The 23,039-nt window shown below is 47.4% G+C and overlaps 4 protein-coding genes across 4 annotated transcripts; 2 read left to right on the top strand and 2 right to left on the bottom strand.

Moving 5' to 3' along the window:
• Positions 1-569: 569 nt before the first annotated feature.
• On the bottom strand, positions 570-1,298 carry LOC144609557 (uncharacterized). Its single transcript, XM_078428064.1, has one exon. The coding sequence runs from the start codon at positions 1,296-1,298 to the stop codon at positions 570-572; it is 729 nt and encodes a 242-aa protein (XP_078284190.1).
• A 2,724-nt stretch (positions 1,299-4,022) lies between these two features.
• LOC144609596 (histone H2A-like) lies at positions 4,023-9,342 on the bottom strand. The gene is made up of 3 exons (XM_078428099.1): positions 9,214-9,342; positions 9,002-9,171; positions 4,023-4,179 (listed from the first exon to the last, which is right to left on the bottom strand). Exons 1-3 carry the CDS (start codon positions 9,340-9,342, stop codon positions 4,023-4,025), a joined length of 456 nt encoding a protein of 151 aa, XP_078284225.1.
• Positions 9,343-15,359: 6,017 nt separating this feature from the next.
• Positions 15,360-15,671, top strand: LOC144609448 (histone H4). The gene has a single exon (XM_078427926.1). It carries the CDS (start codon positions 15,360-15,362, stop codon positions 15,669-15,671), a length of 312 nt encoding a protein of 103 aa, XP_078284052.1.
• An 814-nt stretch (positions 15,672-16,485) lies between these two features.
• LOC144609424 (histone H3) lies at positions 16,486-16,896 on the top strand. Its single transcript, XM_078427902.1, has one exon. The coding sequence runs from the start codon at positions 16,486-16,488 to the stop codon at positions 16,894-16,896; it is 411 nt and encodes a 136-aa protein (XP_078284028.1).
• Positions 16,897-23,039: the final 6,143 nt, after the last annotated feature.

The following is a 23,039-nucleotide window of genomic DNA, read 5'->3' on the forward strand; positions in this document are numbered from 1 at the left end:
TTCTTCAGACTGAGGGAACAGTTTCGAGTCGACTCCTGTTGCTGCATTAATCATGTACATCGCAATCTGCATCCACTCTCACTCCCGTCTCACTGCTCCCTCTGTGGGTACACTCTCTGAAGAGATACAATAGCGTCTGAAGAAGTGTCTCGACCCGAAACGTCACCGATCCCTTCTCTCAAGAGAAGCTGCGTGTCCTGCTGAGTTACTCTAGGTTTTTATGGCTATCTTCGGCTCTTAGAAGAGCCTTTGTTCTGTGTTCGAATAAAGTGAATGGTTCTGCCTCTGAACACAGCGCGGCCCTGGCATTTCAGGGCGTACACGTCCATGGCAGGGAGTGCTTTACGCTTGGCGTGCTCGTGTATGTGACCGCATCCCTGATCACATAGAGAGGGGGGTGGGAGACAGCGAGTTAGGATGATGAACCCCCGGGTAATTGAAATGATTTTCGCACTGAGCCTGGTCCCGGGACAGGGAACGTTTGAGTTTGGATTTGCTCTTTCCTGATTGAGTGGGTGGCTCTGAAAAGAGCCGTTGGGTTCACGTCTTTACAGACAGCGCTTTTTATTTCACTTTTTGGTCGCTGCCTTCTTGGGTTTCGCCGATTTCGGCTTTGTCTGTCGTTTTGCCGGCTTCTTTGCTGCCATTTTCACTGCGACCTTCTTGGGTTTTTTCGGCGATGCCTTCTTCGGTGATGATTTCTTCGCCGCCGTTTTTTTAGCCGCTGGTTTCTTGGCCACAACTTTCTTAGCGGTAGTTTTCTTGGTGGTAGATTTTGCCACTGATTTCTTGATCGGGGTTTTCTTGGCCGTCGGTTTCTTGCTCTTGGATGTCTTGGCTGCAGGAACCTTTGCTTTCTTTATCGGTTTCACGGCGGCTTCTCCCTTACCGGTCTTGAAGGAGCCCTTGTTCTGAACCAGGACACCGTTTTCTACTCTCTTCCTGATGCACAACAGGATCAGGCGGCGGGACTTCATCAGATCTACGCCGTCGGCGGCCAGACCCTTCTTTATCGCAACTAAAGACAGCCCATGGCGATCGTGGCAATCCGCCACAAGCTTGTCGATCCGGTCGCCCAGATTGGGACCGGCTGCCTTGCTCCGGGCGGCCGCCTTCTTCTTGGGAGCCTTGGTTTTAGCGGCGGGGACGGCTGGAGGAGCCGCTTCGGCGGCTGCGGTCTCGGTCATGTCGGCGACTCTGCACAAGCTCTCTCTGACACTCAGGACTGAGTGAGAAATGAAGCGAGAGGCGGCGGCACAGAGCAACTTAAAGGCAGCGAGCGGACGGGGCGGAGACATCCTGCTGTCAGCTCCCAGCCCCTCCGCCTCGCTGTGTTTCTCTGTCTTCAAAAACCCTCCAATTCCAATTAAATTCGGACACCTCGGAGACACAGACTGACCTCGGTACATCTCTGAGACCGCAATGTTTATTGTAGAGTAAGTCTGATACGAATTAAAGGCAGCGCTTTCCATTTAAACCCGTTTCACTGATGCACTGAGCGCGTTCTCCGTCCGGATCGCTGACATGTTCGCTACTTTTCGGCAGAAATATCGAAACCAACGTAAACTTTGCGGTTAATTCCCACTTCAGGACTGAGCTGGGAAGTGGGGCGATCCCGTGCCACTGATATCTTTACATTTTTCACCAGAGGGACTGGGAAATTCGGCGAAGTGTTCGGACACACAAACACAGTGACATCAATCTGAGCCGCCCGCCCCTTTAACACACTATCTGACACAATGTTCACATCTACACAATCACAGCTCGGACAGTTGGCCCGTTGCACAGTTCCCAGGGTGGGATAACCACTCTGCTGTGGATTCTCGGGGGTTGCGTGTAGTTTCCCAGCTCAGTAACTGTTAAACTCGCTGACGCCGCCGCTCATCAGAGTCTCTGATCCCTGGATTCGGATTCGTCTCGTCTCTTTCTTGCATGAGCGGCCCTGTATTGTTAAACAGTCCAACACCTGACACAGACTCCAGTTGTGGTATCAACAGCTCACTGAATGTCTGAAATATAATTTATATAAGAAAATAACTGCAGATGCTGGTACAAATCGATTTATTCACAAAATGCTAGAGTAACTCAGCAGGTCAGGCAGCATCTCGGGAGAGAAGGAATGGGTGACGTTTCGGGTCGAGACCCTTCTTCAGACTGATGTCGGGGGTGGGACAAAGGAAGGATATAGGTGGAGACAGGAAGATAGAGGGAGATCTGGGAAGGAGGAGGGGAAGGGAGGGACAGAGGAGCTATCTGAAGTTGGAGAAGTCGACGTTCATACCACCGGGCTGCAAACTGCCCAGGCGAAATATGGAGTGCTGCTCCTCCAATTTCTGGCGGGTCTCACTATGGCACTGGAGGAGGCCCATGACAGAGAGGTCAGACTGGGAATGGGAGGGGGAGTTAAAGTGCTGGGCCACCGGGAGATCAGTTTTGTTAATGCGGACCGAGCGCAGGTGTTCAGCGAAGCGATCGCCGAGCCTGCGCTTGGTTTCGCCAATATAAATAAGTTGACATCTAGAGCAGCGGATGCAATAGATGAGGTTGGAGGAGGTACAGGTGAACCTCTGTCTCACCTGGAAAGACTGTTTGGGTCCTTTGATGGAGTTGAGGGGGGAGGTAAAGGGACAGGTGTTGCATCTCGTGCGGTTGCAGGGGAAAGTGCCCGGGGTTGGGGTGGTTTGGGTAGGAAGGGACGAGTGGACCAGGGAGTTACGGAGGGAACGGTCTCTGCGGAATGCAGAGAGGGGAGGGGATTGGAAGATATCGCCAGTGGTGGGGTTCCGTTGTAGGTGACGGAAATGTTGATGGATGATATGTTGGATCCGCTGGCTGGTGGGGTGGAAGGTGAGAACGAGGGGGATCCTGTCCTTGTTGCAAGTGGGGGGACGGGGAGCAAGAGCGGAGCTGCGGGATGTAGAAGGGACCCTAGTGAGATCCTCATCTATAATGGAGGAGGGGAAGCCCCGTTTTCTGAAGAACGAGGACATCTCGGAAGCCCTAGTGTGAAACACCTCATCCCGGGCGCAGATGCGGCGTAGACGGAGGAATTGGGAGTAGGGGATAGACTTTTTGCAGGGGGGGAAGAAGTGTAGTCCAGATAGTTGTGCGAGTCGGTGGGTTTGTAGTAAATGTCCGTCACTAGTCTCTCTCCTGTGATGGAGATGGTGAGGTCCAGAAACGGGAGGGAGATGTCAGAGATAGTCCAGGTATATTTAAGGGCAGGATGGAAATCAGGATGAAAATATAATTTGTATACTTGTTATTTTTACCGGATAGTATTATGGTCACTGGCTCCCCACTGACACTTCAGTCACTTGTTCTGCCTGATTTCCCAATAGGAGGCCCAGTATCGCCTCCTCTCTGTCAGGCCCTTCCACATATTGTTTGAGAAATCTTTCATGGACGCATTTAACAAATTCCATCCCTTTCATAGCCTCGAATCTGTGGCAGTCCCAATCAACATGACGGAAGTTGAAATCACCTACCAGTATAATCCTGTTGCACTTACAGTTCTGCATCAGGTAACCTATTAAGTTCACTAATTCACTCATTCTTTCTGTGTCTGCATGCGAGTTGTTGCAAATCAGGCAGCAGGACCCCAAGATATCTGTGAACCTCAGTCCTTTGTCATCTCAGTATTTGGAGTTGGTTTATTATTGTCATGTAGCAATATACTGTGACAACGTTTATTTTGCATGTAAGGCAGGGAAATCGTACACTCACACAATACATGAGTACAAAAAGGAAACAAAGTGCAAGGGGCAACAACGAGGTGGATTGGAAGATTGGAAACATATCAAAGGTCTGTTCAAGAGTCTGCTGAGAGCGGGCAAATAGCTAATCTTGAATCTGGTGACAGGCGCTTTCAAACTGTCATATTTTCCGCCTGACAGCAGAGGAGAGGAGATACAATGACCAGGTTGTGAGTGGTGTAAAAAGGAACTGCAGATGCTGGTTTAAACCAAAGATAGACACTAAAAGCTGGAGTAACTTGTTATTTTTACCGGATAGTATTATGGTCACTGGATGCCCACTGACACTTCAGTCACTTGCTCCGCCTGATTTCCCAATAGGAGGCCCAGTATCGCCTCCTCTCTGCCAGGCCCTTCCACATATTGTTTGAGAAATCTTTCCTGGTCGCATTTAACAAATCCCACCCCTTCCATAGTCTCGAATCTGTGACAGTCCCAGTCAACATGACGGAAGTTTTAATCATCTACCAGTATAATCCTGTTACATTTCCAGGCTTCTTCAACCCCCCATCCCCTACATCAGGTAACCTGTAAAAGCCACTAATTCACATTCTATCTGCTGCTCCAGCCGAGGTGTGGAGCAAGCAGCCAACTAGGATGCATCACCCATGGTCAGCCATGACCGAGGGGGCCTAAGAAAGAAGAAGAGGAAAAAGTCATTCTATCTGCGTCTGCATTCGAGTTGTTGCAAATCAGGCAGCAGGAACTAAGATCTCTGTGAACCTCAGGCCTTTGTCATCTCAGTATTTGGAGTTGGTTTATTATTGTCACGTAGCAATTTACTGTGATAACGTTTATTTTGCATATAAGGCAGGGAAATCGTACACTCACACAATACATGACAGCAAAAAGGAAACAAAGTGCAAGGGGTCACGAGGTGGATTGGAAGATTGAAACATATGAAAGTTCTGTCCAAGAGTCTGCTAACAGCGGACAAATAGCTAATTTTGAATCTGGTGACACGTGCTTTCAAATTGTAATATTTTCGGTCTGACGGCAGAGGAGAGGAGATAGAATGACCAGGTTGTGGGTGGTGTAAGAAGGAACTGCAGATGCTGGTTTAAACCGAAGATAGACACAAAAAGCTGGAGTAACTCAGCGGGACAGTCGAGACCCTTCTTGAGACGTGAGTGGTCCTTGGATTATGTTGGTTGCTTTCCCGAGGCAGGATGAAGTGTGGATTATGTTGATGGCGCAGCCTGGTTTGTTTTGGACTGGGCTGTTTCCACAACTCTCTGCAATTTATTGAGATCATGGACAGACCAGGACAAACCAGCAATCTATGATGTTTATGGATATATGATTTCCATGGTGGTGCATCAGCAGAAATTGATAGTCATTGGAGAGCTGTTAGATTTTTTGGTATCCTGAAGAAGTGTAGGCGTTGGTGTGGTGCCTTATCGTAGAATCAATGTAGTTGTACCAGAACAAATAGATGGTGATATGTTTAGACATGCTTCTTTTTTCCCCCAAATTTGATAATTTTGTATTCAGATGGACAGTAATACAGCCAATAAACAGAGTCTTTGGCCCACCACATCACTTTGCCCATCTGTATTAGTCCCATTTGCTGGCATAGGGACTTCATAGAAACATAGAAAATAGGTGCAGGTGTAGGCCATTCGGCCCTTTGAGGCAGCACCGCCATACAATAAGATAGACAATAGGTGCAGGAGGAGGCCATTCGGCCCTTCGAGCCAGCACTGCCATTCAATGTGATCATGGCTGATCATTCTCAATCAGTACCCCGTTCCTGCCTTCTCCCCATACCCCCTGACTCCGCTATCCTTAAGAGCTCTATCCAGCTCTCTCTTGAATGCATTCAGAGAATTGGCCTCCACTGCCGTCTGAGGCAGAGAATTCCACAGATTCACAACTATCTGACTGAAAAGTTTTTCCTCATCTCAGTTGTAAATGGCCTACCCCTTATTCTTAAACTGTGGCCCCTTGTTCTGGACTCCCCCAACATTGGGAACATGTTTCCTGCCTCTAACGTGTCCAACCCCTTAATAATCTTATACGTTTCGATAAGATCTCCTCTCATCCTTCTAAATTCCAGTGTATACAAGCCTAGTCGCTGCAGTCTTTCAACATATGACAGTCCCGCCATTCCGGGAATTAACCTAGTCCCTCCATAGCAAGAATATCCGTCCTCAAATTTGGAGACCAAAACTGCACACAGTACTCCAGGTGCGGTCTCATTAGGGCCCTGTACAACTGCAGAAGGACCTCTTTGCTCCTATACTCAACTCCTCTTGTTATGAAGGCCAACATTCCATTGGCTTTCTTCACTGCCTGCTGTACCTGCATGCTTCCTTTCAGTGACTGATGCACTAGGACACCCTGATCTCGTTGTACGTCCCCTGTTCCTAACTTGACACCATTCAGAGAATACTCTGCCTTCCTATTCTTACCACCAAAGTGGATAACCTCACACTTATTCACATTAAACTGCATCTGCCATGCATCCGCCCACTCACACAACCTGTCCAAGTCACCCTGCAACCTCATAGCATCTTCCTCACAGTTCACACAACCACCCAGCTTTGTATCATCTGCAAATTTGCTAATGGTACTTTTAATCCCTTCATCCAAGTCATGGCTGATCATCCAAAATCAGTACCCCGTGTTGGCTTTTTCCCCATATCCCTTAATTCCCTTAGCGCTCAGAGCTAAATCTAACTCTCTCTTGAAATCTTCTATGCCTTGTCTATTCATCTGTCTATATGTCTCTTAAACATGGTGACTGCATCCATTTCCACCACCTTCTCTGTCACATGATTCAGATATCAACCAACCCTGTGTAAAAAAAATACCCCTCACATTCCCTTTAAAACTCCTTGTGCTTTACTCCAAGCCTATCCCCTCATGTTTTTGAAATACTGACCATGAGAAAACAATATTGATTATTTATCCTAACCGTATATACTTCCAACAAGTCATTCCTCAGTTTCCTTCACTGCAAGGAAAACAAGAAAATCCTCTCCAGGTTCTCCCCATGGATAAAGTCCTCCAGTCCAAGCTAAACTCTGCTGAAGGTAAACACAAAATACTGGAGTAAATCTGCGGGACATACAGCATTTCTGGAGAGAAGGAATGGGTGACTTTCGGGTTGAGACCCTTCTCTTTCTCCTCACAGTCCCAGTGTCACTGCTATGTTCCCATCCTCTGAACTGGCACGGAAACGTTATCTTATTCCCTCTCAGCTTGTCTCTGTCTTCAAATATTTCACCCCAAAATGTTAAATATCGAACAGATTAATGTGAACACAATACAGTATTTGCATGTTGCTGCTGTTGATGTGGTTTAATTGCTGTGGTGTATGTGATGTATTAACTGCAGTCCGCTGTGTTGTAAGTGCCCTGAATCTCACTTCTTATCGAGATCACAAGTTCTCGGTCCTTTCACTGAAACAACTTTTACATTTCAGTCTCAGATTTGACCCCAGTGTGTGAACAGTGACCTGTCCAAAACCTAATGCCCTTTACACAAAAACCCAACCTCTTATGTTCTGTGAAACACATTTGTTCCAAATCGTTACCAGTTGAAATGAATGGGAGGTTAATTCCCAGAATCTCGTATCAGAGAATTAATTCATTCGCTGTCTGTATTGTAAATGTATTGGGATCAGGTAAAGGGTGAAGGGGGGAAACCACATTCACACATTTATAACGTATCTGACTTAGAGATTATTGTTAAAAAACCTGTTCTTCTTTTGAATGCAAGGGGAAATGTATAATTAATGGCATGACCAATAACACCATTGATGTACATAAAGATATTGGGGTCCCAGTACATCACTCCCTGAAAATGGCAACTCATGTAAAAAGAGCAGTAAAGAAAGCATATGGTATGTTTGGCTTCATTATTCAGGGCATTAGGAGTCAGAAGAAATGGTGCAGCTTTGTAGGACTTTGCCTCGGCCACATTTGGAGTATTGCGTGCAGTTCTGGTTGCCCCATTACAGGAAGAGTTTGGTTGGTTTGGAAAGGGTGCAGAGGAGGTTTGTCACAATAATGCCTGGATTGCGGGGTATTAGCTACAGGGAGCAGTTGGACAAACTTGGATTGTTTTCTCCAGAATGTCAGAGTATGAAGGAAGACATTATAATAGTGTGTAAAATTATGAGGAGTAAAGATGGAATAGACAGTAAGACCCTTTTATTCCCAGGAAAAAAATGGGAAACACTGGAGGCCATAGCTTTTAGGTGAGATGGGATGAGTTTAATGATGGTATGCAGGGCAAGTTATTTTTAAATTATTTACACAGAGTGTAGTGAGTACTGGGAATGCACTGCTGGGGGTGGTGGAGTAGGCAGATGGGACAGTGGCAATTGAGAGACTTCTGGACAGTCACGTTGAAGTGCAGGGGATGGAGTCAATAATAGTCAATAGTCAATAGTCGTTTATTTGTCACATACACATAAATGTGTAGTGAAATGAAACATTACCCGCAGTTAAACAATAAGACCAATAAGAATAATCAATAAAAATGCAATAACACATACAATCACAACTAACACCAAACAAAAAGAAACATCCATCACAGTGAGTCTCCTCCAGTCCCTCCTCACTGTGATGGAAGGCCAAAAATGTATTTTTCTCTTCCCTGCCGTCTTCTCCCGCGGTCAGGCTGTTGGAGTTGCCACGTCGGGGCGGTCGGGGCGATTATGTGCAGACAGATAAAAATTGGTCTTGGAGTCATGTTTGTCACAGACATTGTGGAGCGAAGGGCCTGTTCCTGTGCTGTGCCATGTTCTACATGGGCGAGCTTTTCAAACTTCAGCTCATTTTGGGGACTGACGACTATGTTTTGGTGTTGCTCTTATTGCCACTTGTTCATTGGAGAATGACATCGCTCTCTGATTGGACTGTTCCTCTCACCAATGAGATTAAATGCTTCACCACCATTCATCCAGGAAGTACAAAGGCGAGGGAGAGAGAATCTCCTTATTTTTAGCAAAATGTCTGATGACATGGGGAATCGGGATTGGGAAGGCTTCCGGTCTGAAACAGACCTCTTGGTGTGCGAATAAATGGTGGTTGAAATCAAGGCAGCAAAGGTTATTCTGCAGGATTTACAGCAAGATGGGTGAATGGCGACTCATCTCCAGCAAATACACAAGCTGGTTGCACTGAATGGAAATCCCTGCACCTTCCAAAGCCAGTGCTCAGCCCTTCCACAGACAATGTGGGTGGCTCTGAAAAGAGCCTTTGTTTCATTAGATTGATGGTTCACTGATTTACTTGCTCTTGGGCAGCACCCCGCCCTGAGCGATGGGCAGCACCTCTCCCAGCAGCTTGTTGAGCTCCTCGTCGTTGCGGACGGCCAGCTGCAGGTGTCTGGGGATGATGCGGGTCTTCTTGTTGTCCCGGGCCGCGTTGCCGGCCAGCTTGAGGATTTCAGCCGTCAGATACTCAAGCACAGCAGCCAGATAGACCGGGGCTCCAGCACCAACATGCTCATCATAGTTGCCCTTTCTCAGGAGCCTGTGAACACGGCCCACCGGGAACTGCAGTCCGGCCTGGGATGAGCGCCATTTAGGCTTGGCCTTGGCTTTGCTGCCGGTTTTCCCTCGTCCAGTCATTTCCACAAACTTGCACAGAGAATGAGGACATCTTCTCGCATTCGCTCTTGTGGCATCTCGAGGAATAAAGTCGGCCTCTTACAATTAATGGTACAGCATTCAATGTCAATGGTCACATACAATAGAGTCAGAGTTATACAGTGTGGAAACAGTCCCACCTGCCTGTGTTTGGCCCATATTCCTCTAAACCAGTCCTATTCATGTACATGTCTAAATATTTCTTAAACAATGCAATAGTATGTGGCTCAACTACCTCCTCCAGCAGCTCGATCCATACACTCACCACCCTTTGTGTGAAATAGCCCAATCAGACAGCTGCATCAATCTCCAATGATCAGACAGCAACAAGGGATGTGCAGAAAATAACCCTTGTTCCCCAAAAGGGCCTGAAATTTGAAAAAACCCAATAAAGTGAAAACTATTCAAGCAATAGTCTAAAAATCTCCATTGCAAATCTGTGATGAACACGGATTCCCCACATTCCCAGTCACTCGATCCTGACCCACTTACAGTACACACCGAATGTGGATTAATTCCACAGTGAGAGATGCTTTTGGTTTAGGTTTATTATTGTCACATTTACCAAAGGACAGTGAGAAGCTTTGTTTTGCTTGCTATCCAAAAGGATCAGAAATACCATACAATGAGGCAATCAGTTCAAACTCAAGTACAATAGATAGAGCAAAGGGGAAGACACAGAGTGCAGAATAAACCTGTTAGCATTTTAGCACATTGGTTCCTTTGACATTGTCCTCAATGGGGTAGAGGAGAATCAGACAATGCCCTAGCTTATAGAATAACCGTTAAGAAAACTGATAATGAAGGGGAGGATTCTGTTTCCAAGTCTGGTGCAGCAGCTTTCAAGCTTCTGTTGGACTCGAGTACGGCAAAGGAGGAATGATTTGGGTGGGATGTCCTTGATTATTTTCCCCATTTTCGAGGCAGAGTGAACTGTAGATGGAGTTAATGGTGGGAGGTCTGGTGTATGTAATGTATCCACAACTGCAATTTCACGCAGTCTTGTGTAAAGTGATCCCAAAACAAACTGTGATGCAATCTGACATTATACATTCTCTGGTGCATCTGTAGAAGTCGATAACAGTCACTGGAGACATGCCGAATCAGTCTCTTCAGGATATTAATGGCAGTGGTGCCTGAGGACTGCTTGCAGTTGGACTCCCTCGGCCCAGTGTCAGGGCCCTTGCTGGTGATGAGCAAATTTGCAGATGATACAAAGCTGGGTGGTAGTGTGAGCTGTGAGGAAGATGCTATGAGGTTGCAGGGTGACTTGGACAGGTTGTGTGAATGTGGATAAGTGTGAGGTTATCCACTTTGGTGGTAAGAATAAGAAGCCAGATTATTATCTGAATGGTGTCAAGTTAGCACGACGAGATCTTGGTGTCCTAGTGCATCAGTCACTGAAAGGAAGCATGCACGTACAGCAGGCAGTGAAGAAAGCCAATGGGATGTTGGCCTTTATAACAAGAGGAGTTGAGTACGTCTCCAAAGACGTACAGGTATGTAGGTTAATTGACTGGGTAAATGTAAAAATTGTCCCTAGTGTGAGTAGGATAGTGTTAGTGTGCGGGGATCACTGGGCGGTGCGGACTTGGTGGGCCGAAAAGGCCTTTTTCCGCGCTGTATCTGAAATATGAAATAATAAATATGAAAATATGACCAAAGAGGTCTTTCTGCAGTTGTATAGGGAGACCGCACCTGGAGTACTGTGTGCAGTTTTGGTCTCCAAATTTGAGGAAGGATATTCTTGCTATTGAGGGCGTGCAGCGTAGGTTTACAAGGTTAATTCCCGGAATGGCGGGACTGTCGTATGTTGAAAGACTGGAGTGGCTAGGCTTGTATACACTGGAATTTAGAAGGATGAGAAGGGATCTTATCGAAACATGTAAGATTATTAAGGGGTTGGACACGTTAGAGGCAGGAAACATGTTCCCAATGTTGGGGGAGTCCAGAACCAGGGGCCACAGTTTAAGAATAAGGGGTAGGCCATTTAGAACGGAGATGAGGAAAAACTTTTTCAGTCAGAGAGTTGTAAATCTGTGGAATTCACTGCCTCAGAAGGCAGTGGAGGCCAAGTCTCTGTATGCATTCAAGAGAGAACTAGATAGAGCTCTTAAGGATAGCGGAGTCAGGGGGTATGGGGAGAAGGCAGGAATGCCTTCTGATTGAGAATGATCAGCCATGATCACATTGAATGGTGGTGCTGGCTTGAAGGGCCGAATGGCCTACTCCTGCACCTATTGTCTATTGATGAGAAGGGGGCAATTCTGCTCGCAGTGTGGTGACCTGAAGGAGTTTGCAGATTTTGCAATAATTGATGGTGAGGTCAACAGTGATCAGGGAAGCCGAAGACTGCAGGAAGGTATCAGTGGACTGGGGAGGTGGGCAGCCAGGAGCCAAATGGAATTTAATCTGGGAATGAGGTGATGCAGGTGGGGAGGCCAAACAATGACAGGCAACACACAGTAAATGGCAGGGTGCTACACAGTGTGGAGCGGGTGGAGGGACCCTGGAGAACATGTGCAGAGATCCTTGAAGGTCAGGGACGGGTGGGAAGCTGGGTTAGAAGGCACACAGAACACTTGCCTTTACTGGTGGTAGAGATACAGTGCATTCAGAAAGTATTCAGACCCCTTCATTTTTTCCACATTTCAGCCTTATTTTAAAATGGATTCAATTTTTTTTTTTATCATCAATCTACACACCCCATAATAAAAAAGCAAAAGCAGGTGTTTAGAAATTTTTGCAAAGTAATTAAAAAGAAATAACTGAAATACCACATTTACATAAGTGTTCAGACCCTTTGCTCAGTACATTGTTGAGGCACCTTTGGCAGCGATTACAGCCTCAAGTCTTCTTGGGTACAAGCTTGGCACACCTGTATTTGGGTAATTTCTCCCATTCTTCTCTGTAGATCCTCTCAAGCTCTTTCATGTTGTATGGGGAGCGTCGATGCACAGCTATATTCAGGTCCCTCCAGAGATGTTCGATCGGGTTCAAGTCCGGGCTCTGGCTGGGCCACTCAAGGATATTCATAGACTTGTCATGAAGCCACTCCTGCGTTGTCTTGGCTGTGTAATTAGGGTCATTGTCCTGTTGGAAGGTGAACCTCTGCCCCAGTCTGAGGTCCAGAATGCTCTGGAGCAGGTTTTCATCAAGGAACTTTCTGTACTTTGCCCCGTTTATCTTTCCCTCGATCCTGACTTGTCTCCCATTTCCTGCCGCTGAAAAACATCCCCACAGCATGATGCTGGCACCATCATGCTTCACCGTAGGTATGGTGCCTGGTTTCCTCCAGACATGACGCTTGGCATTCAGGCCAAAGAGTTCAATCTTGGTTTAGTAAGATCAGAGAATCTTGTTTCTCATGGTCTGAGAGTCCTTTAGGTGCCTTTGGGCCAACTCCAAGCGGGCTGTCATGTGCCTTTTACTGAGGAGTGGCTTCCGTCTGGCTACTCTACCATAAAGGCCTGATTGGTGGAGCGCTGCAGATATAGTTGTCCTTCTGGAAGGTTCTCCCATCTCCACAGAGGAACTCTGGAATTCTGTCAGAGTGACCATCGGGTTCTTGGTCACCTCCCTGACCAAGCCCCTTCTCTCCCGATTGCTCAGTTTGGCCGGGCGGCCAGCTCTATGAAGAGACCTGGTGGTTCCAAAGCTCTTCCATTTAAGAATGACGGAGGCCACTGTGTTCTTCGGGACCTGCAATGCTGCAGAAATTGTTTTATACCCTTCCCAAGATCTGTGTCTCGACACAATCCTGACTCGGAGGTCTATGGACCACTCCTTTGTCTTCATGGCTTGGTATTTGCTCTGACATGCACTGTCAACTATGGGACCTTATATAGACAGGTATGTACCTTTCCAAATCATGTCCAATGAATTTAATTTACCACTGGTGAACTCCAACCAAGTTGTGGAAACATCTTAAGGATCATCAATGGAAACAGGATGAACCTAACCTCAATTTTGAGTGTCGTAGCAAAGGGTCTGAATACTTATGTAAATGTGATATTTCAGTTATCTCCTTTTAATTACCCTGCAAAATTTTCTAAACACCTATTTTCGCTTCTTCATTCTGGGGTATTGATGAGTTAAAAAAATGAATTTAATCCATTTTAAAATAAGGCTGTAACATAACAAAATGTGGAAAAAGTGAAGGGGTCTGAATACTTTCTGAATGCACTGTAGTACACAAGTGCAGGGTGGCCCTGCTAGAACTGGAGAAACAAGTGAGGCCACAGTGAGAGGACTGTGGACAGTTCTGGTCACCACGTTACAACGAGCAGGAACAGCACTTGAGGGACATCCCAGAGGGTGGAGGAGTCGCATTGTGATGTGGAGTTATGTCCTTGGAAGGTCTAATAGAGCAGAACTTACCAAGTAAATGGTGGGCCCCATGGGTGTGTCGATGAAGAGAGGGACCTTGGCTACATACCAAGTGACAGCACAGGTAGATAGGGTGGTGAAGAATACGTATGGGATACTTGTCTTCGTCAGCCATGGCATAGACTAAGAGCAGGGATGTCATGTTGAAACTTTTCAAACATCGGTCAGGCCCCAACTGGGATGTTGCTGGATTGGAGCCAATCAGGAGAGATTGGACAGGCTGTGATCGTTTTCCCTGAAGAGGAGGGGGCTGAGGGGTGACCTGATGTACAAAATTACAAGAGGTAAAGATAGGATAAACAATCATTTTCTCTTGCTGGGGGTGTCTAAAGCAAGAGGGCAGAGGCATAAGGTGAGAGGGAGGGTGATCTGAGGGGGAATTTCTTCACACAGAGTGGTTGGAATCTGGAACATGCTGCTTGAGGTGCAGCTGGAGGCAGGGACACTAACAACATTTGTGAAGCATCTGGACTGGCGTTAAACACGAGGTTAGAGAAGGCTACAGACCAAAAGTGGGGATAATAGACTTGGATAGTTAAATACAATAGTTGACATTAACACAGTTAGTTGAAGGACCAACTGAACTGTTTGATTACAACACGAGCCAAATGCTAAAGATAGGTTAAGATACTGAAATAATTGGTATTAAGGCAATGACGATTGTTATCAAGAATTACAGTGGGATCTTGATCAGCTGGGCAAGATGGCTAAGAGATATCCATGGCCTTTTATTCACATTAGTGTGAGGTGTTTCATATTGGGAAGTCAATCCAGGAAAAGGACGGTCACACTGAATGGTAGGGTTCTGGGCAGTGTTGTACAGTGTTGTACAGTGTTGATCGAGCAGTAAAGGTAAATAGTTCCCGGAAAGTAGCCTCACAAGTAGATAGGGTAGTGAAGAAGGCTTTTGGCACTTTTGATCTTATAAAGATGTGTAAAATCATGATGGAAATAAATAGGGTGAATGCACAGAAACTTGTAAAAGTCATTGCTGATATTGATGTCGGAAAATAACTGCAATTCCTGATACAATCGAAGGTATCACAAAGTGCTGGAGTAACTCAGCGGGTCAGGCAGCATCTCAGGAGCGAAGGAATGGGTGATGTTTTGGGTCGAGACCCTTCTTCACACTGGAATACAACTAAATGGTGTGACCGGGCTAACCCTCACTCGGACTGGGCATACGTTTGGCTTCAAGCTGAAATCAAAGCCGTTTTCTTGTCAGTGAGACGATAACACTGACAGAATCCCCGTCTCATATCACGTCTCATATCGCCGACTCCGAGAATGAACTGGAAGGAGACAAATTAATTTGACACAGCGATAATACCACTGAGTGACTTTTACCGCGGAATGCCTGTCTCTGACAGTTTGTCCGGAGCGCTAATTGTCGGGTCAATTGTCGACTAACCATTGGAAATTGGTTTCAGGAATCTGGGGCGTGGAGCTGGAATATGAGAGGTTGCTGTCTGTCACGTTGTCTCCTCCTCTCTCCGCCTCTCTCTCGCTCTCTCTCTCTGCATATCTCGGGCAGGTCGGGGCGCTGCGTATAAAAGGAGACCACAGCACTCAGTTTATCATTGAGCAGGAACTCGAGTAAATTAATAAGTATGTCTGGCCGAGGGAAAGGAGGCAAAGGTCTGGGCAAAGGTGGAGCAAAGCGGCACCGAAAAGTGCTTCGCGATAACATCCAGGGCATCACCAAGCCAGCCATCCGCCGCCTGGCTCGGCGTGGCGGGGTCAAGCGGATCTCGGGTCTGATCTACGAGGAGACCCGCGGGGTGCTGAAGGTTTTCCTGGAGAATGTGATCAGGGACGCGGTCACCTACACCGAGCACGCCAAGCGCAAGACAGTCACTGCCATGGATGTGGTGTACGCTCTGAAACGCCAGGGCCGCACTCTCTACGGGTTCGGCGGATAAACAACTTCCCCTTTATTCGAACACAAAACAAAGGCTCTTCTAAGAGCCGCCCACAGCCTCACAGAGAGAGCAGTGACTCGGGAGTGAGAGTAGATGCAGATTGTAATGTGCTTCATGAAACGAGTTATTCGACCACTGAACACAAGAGTGTTTGGTTTGATCACCGCGGTCATTAGAAATGGAAAAACATCGGCAGCCGACAGTAAAAGACCACACACAAGGCCATGTCAGTTTCCCTTTGAGCTTTATACCTCATGATTACTGCAGCAACAGGAGGGTCGACTCGAAACCGTCACTTATTTCCAGTCACGAGCAGAGCTGAATTCCGTCTGCACCGGGATCCGGTCTGGAAATCCGCGCCGCGTATTCAGTCAATGATTTAAGCGAGAAGTTAAAGTGGATTTAACAGTGGATTTGGTGATAAGTTGACAAAAACTGGATTCATTCGGAAATATTAATAAAATACTGCCCTCGGTTCCCGACTGCTGTGAAATTGGCGGGCAATTTGAAATTCAACCCGCAACCAATGATACTGCACTCTGTGCTCTCTGATTGGCTGAGCTTCCCCCACCCCACCCGCCGGTCACAAATCTCTGTATCCCCCCCCCCCGGCCTCAGACCTTCTGAAACCGCCGCCTGGTGCTGACAGACCTGCAGCCAGTCGCAGGCATGGGACACCGTGAGTGACATCTCTGCTCCAGCCATTCAGAGGCTGTGGGCCGGCGCTTCACCAATGCTTTAAAAGCCGGTCCCAGAGCCGGCTCCGTCATTCCAGTGCCTGTGTTTCACGTTGTGCTCCGACTGTTGAAGGAGAATGGCCCGGACCAAGCAGACAGCGCGCAAATCGACCGGAGGGAAAGCTCCTCGCAAACAGCTAGCGACCAAAGCGGCGCGGAAGAGCGCTCCAGCCACGGGCGGAGTGAAGAAGCCTCATCGCTACAGGCCCGGCACCGTGGCTCTGAGGGAGATCCGGCGCTACCAGAAATCCACCGAGCTGCTCATCCGCAAACTGCCCTTCCAGCGCCTGGTGCGGGAGATCGCTCAGGACTTCAAGACAGACCTGCGCTTCCAGAGCTCGGCCGTCATGGCCCTGCAGGAGGCCAGCGAGGCTTACCTGGTGGGGCTCTTTGAGGACACCAACCTGTGCGCCATCCACGCCAAGCGAGTCACCATCATGCCCAAAGACATCCAGCTGGCCCGCCGCATCCGCGGGGAGCGCGCCTGAACCCCACCTCCACCAGAGACAACAAACGGCTCTTTTAAGAGCCACTAACCCCGGCAGAAGAAAGTGCTGCGCCTTTGTCTTAATGTCCTGTTACATTAATGTTCTGTTCTTTCCGCTCTGTTTTTAACTGAATTGATGCCGCAGACTCGGCTGCTGAGCGGAGTCTGACTCCAGTGATTCAAGTGTAACTGGTTACGATGTAAACGCCAAAGCTGCTCATAATGCTGTGTACACGCCGCGCACAGACCAGCCCCTGTTCGCTCTGCGCCCCATTTTCTCGCGCTCTGGGTTCAAGGACAACAAACACCTTTATTACGCACTTTCCCCGCGCGGACCTCAGTCGCTGATCAGCCCTTCCACAGTCACTGAGTTACTGCATCTACATCTACAAAGTAAAGTTCCACACAACACTAACGCAGCTAACGGAAATCATAACGGCTCTGTTCAGAGCCACGCACGGTCTCGATGAAAGGGTTGTGCTGATATTTCGACACCACGTTGCTGCAACTGGTTCGATATTTCCGTTTCAGATGATAATTCTCATTCTGTTTAATTTGATCAAATTGACCGTCCAACCCCCGGTATAGTATACCCCATTGGGGAGTCTAAAACCAGGGGTCACTTTATGAATAAAGGGTATGCCATTTCGGAATGAGATGAGGAAAAACTTTTCCACCCAGTGTTGCGAATCTGGAATTCATTGCCACAAAAGGCAGTGGAGGCCAATTCACTGGATGTTTTCAAGAGAGAGTTAGTTCTTCGGGGTAACGGAATCAAAGGATATGGGGAAAAAAGCGGGAACCGGGTACTGATTTTGGATGATCAGCCATGATCATATTGAATGGTGGTGCTGGCTCGAAGGGCCGATTGGCCTACTTCTGCACCCATTTTCTTCTATGTTTCTCTCATCCAGGTGCGACAGTGTGAACTGTGAGGAGGATACTATGAGGATGCAGGGTGATTTGGACAGGTTGTGTGAGTGGGATGCAGTTTAATGTGGATAAATATGAGGTTATCCACTTTGGTGGTATGAACAGGAAGGGAGATTATTATCTAAATGGTGTCAAGTTTGGAAATGGGTGTCTTTTTTCATCAGTTACTAAAAGTAAGCATGCAGGTACACCAGGCAGTGAAGAAAGCTAATGGCATGTTGGCCTTCATGACAAGAGGAGTTGAGTATGGGAGCAAAGAGCTCCTTCTGCAGTTGTCGAGGGCCCGAGTGAGACTGCATCTGGAGTACAGTGCGCAGTTTTGGTCTCCAAATTTGAGGAAGGACATTCTTGCTATTGAGGGAGTGCAGTGTAGGTTGACTAAGTTAATTTCCGGAATGGCGGGACTGTTATATGTTGAAAAACTGAAGCGACTGGGCTTGTATACACTGGAATTTAGAAAGATGAGAGGGGATCTTATTGAAACATAGGATTATTAAGGGATTGGACATGCGAGAGGCAGGAAACATGTTCCCAATGTTGGGGGAGTCCAGAATTAGGGGGCACAGTTTAAGAATAAGGCCTTTTAGAACAGAGATGAGGAAAATCTTTTTCACTCAGAGTTGTAAATCTGTGGATTCTCTGCCTCAGAAGGCAATAGAGGCCAATTCTCTGGATGCTTTCATGAGTGAGTTCGATAGAGCTCTTAATGATAGTGGAGTCAGTAGGTATGGAGAGAGGGCAGGAATGGGGTACTGATTGTGAATGATCAGCCATGATCAAATTGAATGGCGGTGCTGGCTCGACGGGCCGAATGGCATACTCCTGCACCTGTTGTGCTATGTTTCTATCATGGTCTAATGTTTCTCAGAGCCAATGCATCAATGTGAACACTTAATATGTGGGAAGCAACTGCAGATGCTGGTTTAAACTGAAAATAGGCACAAAAAGCTGGAGTAACTCAGCGGGACAGGAAGCATCTCTGGAGAGAAGGAATGGATGACCCTTCTTCAGACTTTGGGGCTGGGGCTCAAGCTAACCAGATAAAGCACCAGGTGTCTTTCCAGTATCAAACCAGCTGCATTTTTATGACAATCCTGCGGTTTCATGGCGACTCCAACAATGAGACAGCACAGTGGCACAGCTGGAGCAGCTGCTTCACACACCAGAGACCCGGGGAAAGAGATATAGACGATGATGTAGAGAGATAAAAAAAGAACGAATGAAAGATATGAAAATAAGTAACAATGATAAAGGAAACAGGCCATTGTTGGCTGTTTGTTGCATGAAAATGAGAAGCTGGTGTGAGTTGGGTGGGGGAGGGATGAAGAGAGTGGGAATGCTGTAGTTACGTAAAGTTAGTAAAATCAATATTCATACCACTGGGCTGTAAGTTGCCCAAGGAAAATATGAGATGCTATTCCTCCAATTTGCATTTAGCCTCACTCTGACAATGGAGGAGACCTAGGACAGAAAGGTCATCGTGGCAACAGGAAAGAGTATGGGTGTGTTTAGCAACCAGGAGATCAGGTAGGTCCAGGTGGACAGCAAAGGTGTTCAGCAAAACAATCACCCAGTCCACGTTTGGTCATTGGTGGTGAAGTTGATGAAGTCCATGAGTTCTGCATGGGTGCAGGAGGTAGCACTGGTGCAGTCATCAATGTAATGGAGATAGACTTCGGGGATAGGCCAGAGTACACCTGGAACATGGATTGATCGACGTCCCCTACAAAGAGGCAGGCATGGCTGGGGCCCATGCGGGTGCCCATAGCTATCCCTTTGCTAGGGATAAATGGGTCCCTTTCGGAATGGCAGGCAGTGACCAGTGGGGTACCGCAAGGTTCGGTCCTGGGACCCCAGCTATTTACGATATACATTAATGACTTAGACGAAGGGATTAAAAGTACCATTAGCAAATTTGCAGATGATACTAAGCTGGGGGGTAGTGTGAATTGTGAGGATGATGCAATAAGGCTGCAGGGTGACTTGGACAGGTTATGTGAGTGGGCGGATACATGGCATATGCAGTTTAATGTAGATAAGTATGAGGTTATTCACTTTGGAAGTAAGAATAGAAAGGCAGATTATTATCTGAATGGTGTCAAGTTAGGAGGAGGGGGAGTTCAATGAGATCTGGGTGTCCTAGTGCATCAGTCAATGAAAGGAAGCATGCAGGTACAGCAGGCAGTGAAGAAAGCCAATGGAATGTTGGCCTTCATAACAAGAGGAGTTGAGTATAGGAGCAAAGAGGTCCTTCTACAGTTGTATCGGGCCCTGGTGAGACCGCACCTGGAGTACTGTGCAGTTTTGGTCTCCAAATTTGAGGAAGGATATTCTTGCTATGGAGGGCGTGCAGCGTAGGTTCACTAGGTTAATTCCCGGAATGGCGGGACTGTCGTATGTTGAAAGGCTGGAGCGATTGGGCTTGTATACACTGGAATTTAGAAGGATGAGGGGGAATCTTATTGAAACATATAAGATAATTAAGGGATTGGACACATTAGAGGCAGGAAACATGTTCCCAATGTTGGGGGAGTCCAGAACAAGGGGCCACAGTTTAAGAATAAGGGGTAGGCCATTTAGAACGGAGATGAGGAAGAACTTTTTCAGTCAAAGAGTGGTGAAGGTGTGGAATTCTCTGCCTCAGAAAGCAGTGGAGGCCAGTTCGTTGGATGCTTTCAAGAGAGAGCTGGATAGAGCTCTTAAGGATAGAGGAGTGAGAGGGTATGGGGAGAAGGCAGGAACGGGGTACTGATTGAGAGTGATCAGCCATGATCGCATTGAATGGCGGTGCTGGCTCGAAGGGCCTACTCCTGCACCTATTGTCTATTGTCTATTGCCTTGGAGGAAGTGGGAGGAGTCAAAGGAGAAGTTGTTAAGGGTGAGGACCTGCTCCGTTAGGCAGAGGGAATTTGGATGTTTCTGCAGTTCAGGAAGAAATGGAGGGCTTTAAGGCCTTTCTTGTGGGGGCTGGAGGTGTAGAGTGACTGAACATCCATAGTGAAGATGAGAGAGTGGGGGCTAGGAAATTGGAAGTCATTAAGAAGAAGGGCATGTGAGATAAGAAAATAACTGCAGATGCTGGTACAAATCGATTTATTCACAAAATGCTGGAGTAACTCAGCAGGTCAGGCAGCATCTCGGGAGAGAAGGAATGGGTGACGTTTCGGGTCGAGACCCTTCTTCAGACTGATGTCGGGGGTGGGACAAAGGAAGGATATAGGTGGAGACAGGAAGATAGAGGGAGCTCTGGGAAGGAGGAGGGGAAGGGTGGGACAGAGGAGCTATCTGAAGTTGGAGAAGTCGACGTTCATACCACCGGGGTGCAAACTGCCCAGGCGAAATATGAGGTGCTGCTCCTCCAATTTCCGGCGGGCCTCACTATGGCACTGGAGGAGGCCCATGACAGAGAGGTCAGACTGGGAATGGGAGGGGGAGTTAAAGTGCTGGGCCACCGGGAGATCAGTTGCGTTAATGCGGACCGAGCGCAGGTGTTCAGCGAAGCGATCGCCGATCCTGCGCTTGGTTTCGCCGATTTCGATCAGTTGACATCTAGAGCAGCGGATGCAATAGATGAGGTTGGAGGAGGTGCAGGTGAACCTCTGTCTCACCTGGAAAGAATGTTTGGGTCCTTTGATGGAGTTGAGGGGGGAGGTAAAGGGACAGGTGTTGCATCTCGTGCGGTTGCAAGGGAAAGTGCCCGGGGTTAGGGTGGTTTGGGTAGGAAGGGACGAGTGGACCAGGGAGTTGCGGAGGGAACGGTCTCTGCGGAACGCAGAGAGGGGAGGGGATGGGAAGATATGGCCAGTGGTGGGGTCCTGTTGTAGGTGACAGAAATGTTGGTGGATGATATGTTGGATCCGCTGGCTGGTGGGGTGGAAGGTGAGAACGAGGGGGATCCTGTCCTTGTTGCGAGTGGGGGGATGGGGAGCAAGAGCGGAGCTGCGGGATGTAGAAGGGACCCTAGTGAGAGCCTCATCTATAATGGAGGAGGGGAAGCCCCGTTTTCTGAAAAACGAGGACATCTCGGAAGCCCTAGTCTGAAACACCTCATCCCGGGCGCAGATGCGGCGTAGACGGAGGAATTGGGATAGACTTTTTGCAGGGGACCGGGTGGGAAGAAGTGTAGTCCAGATAGCTGTGCGAGTCCTGTGATGGAGATGGTGAGGTCCAGAAACGGGAGGGAGATGTCAGAGATAGTCCAGGTATATTTAAGGGCAGGATGGAAATTGGAGGTGAAGTGTATAAAGGGCATGTGAGATATATTGGACATTGGTCAGGAGAGATTGGACCTGGGAGGATAGGATGGAGTCGAGATATGTGGAAAATATTTCAGTGGGACAGGAGCAGGCAGAAACAATGTGTCTGCCAGGGCAGTTGTGATGATGGATTTTGGGGAGAAGGTAAAACCAGGCTGAGCAGGGATGGGAAACAATGAGTGTAATGGCAGTTTCTATACCATCTCGAAATCCCACTTCGATAGCCATTACTTCTCGGGGATGAAATGTAGTTATAGCTTACGCACACGTCGCACCCTTATATGACAAAACGAATCTTCCAAACTTCTTTTCTTCATTAATTGGTTTTATTAAAGTAGCACAAATCATAGAGTAATTCATCAGTTTCCGTATTTTATCAACTGTTTATTCTTCAAACAATATCTAGAATTCTTGCAGTTATTACCGTATGGTTCTTACAGATGATACAAGCGTATGGTACGAGCGCGTGTGTGAACTGTATGCTCACCATCCTCCGAGTCTAAACTGATCCACAACCTCTGTCGACACACTAGCCTCCTCCAATCTAGACACTCCCCATTACGCATTAAGTCACACCCACAAGCAGGCAAAAAAGACAAAAACTAGAAATATTAAAACATAGCCGTAACACAAAGACAATAACTGAATTAAGCATAAATGGCTCCAACAATGAGGTTGGAGACTGTGGAAGGCAGACAGCCAGAAGTGATAAAATTAGAAATGGTCTGTGAAATTATGACCTGGTGTGTGGGATCATGGTCCAGGGATGGGTAGGAAGAGGGGTCCTAGAGCTGGCACTATGTTGTTTTCTAGAATAGATAATGGGATGCCTGCTTTCAAAATAACAGACTGCAGTCACTAAAGGTCAGTCACTTCACAATTAAAACAGCAGCAACAAACACAAGCATCTTGTTCACGTTAATCCACTCTGAAGGGATAGATCACCAAGAGAAGT

Source organism: Rhinoraja longicauda, chromosome 34 (assembly GCF_053455715.1).
Source record: "Rhinoraja longicauda isolate Sanriku21f chromosome 34, sRhiLon1.1, whole genome shotgun sequence".
Lineage (NCBI taxonomy): Eukaryota > Metazoa > Chordata > Chondrichthyes > Rajiformes > Arhynchobatidae > Rhinoraja > Rhinoraja longicauda.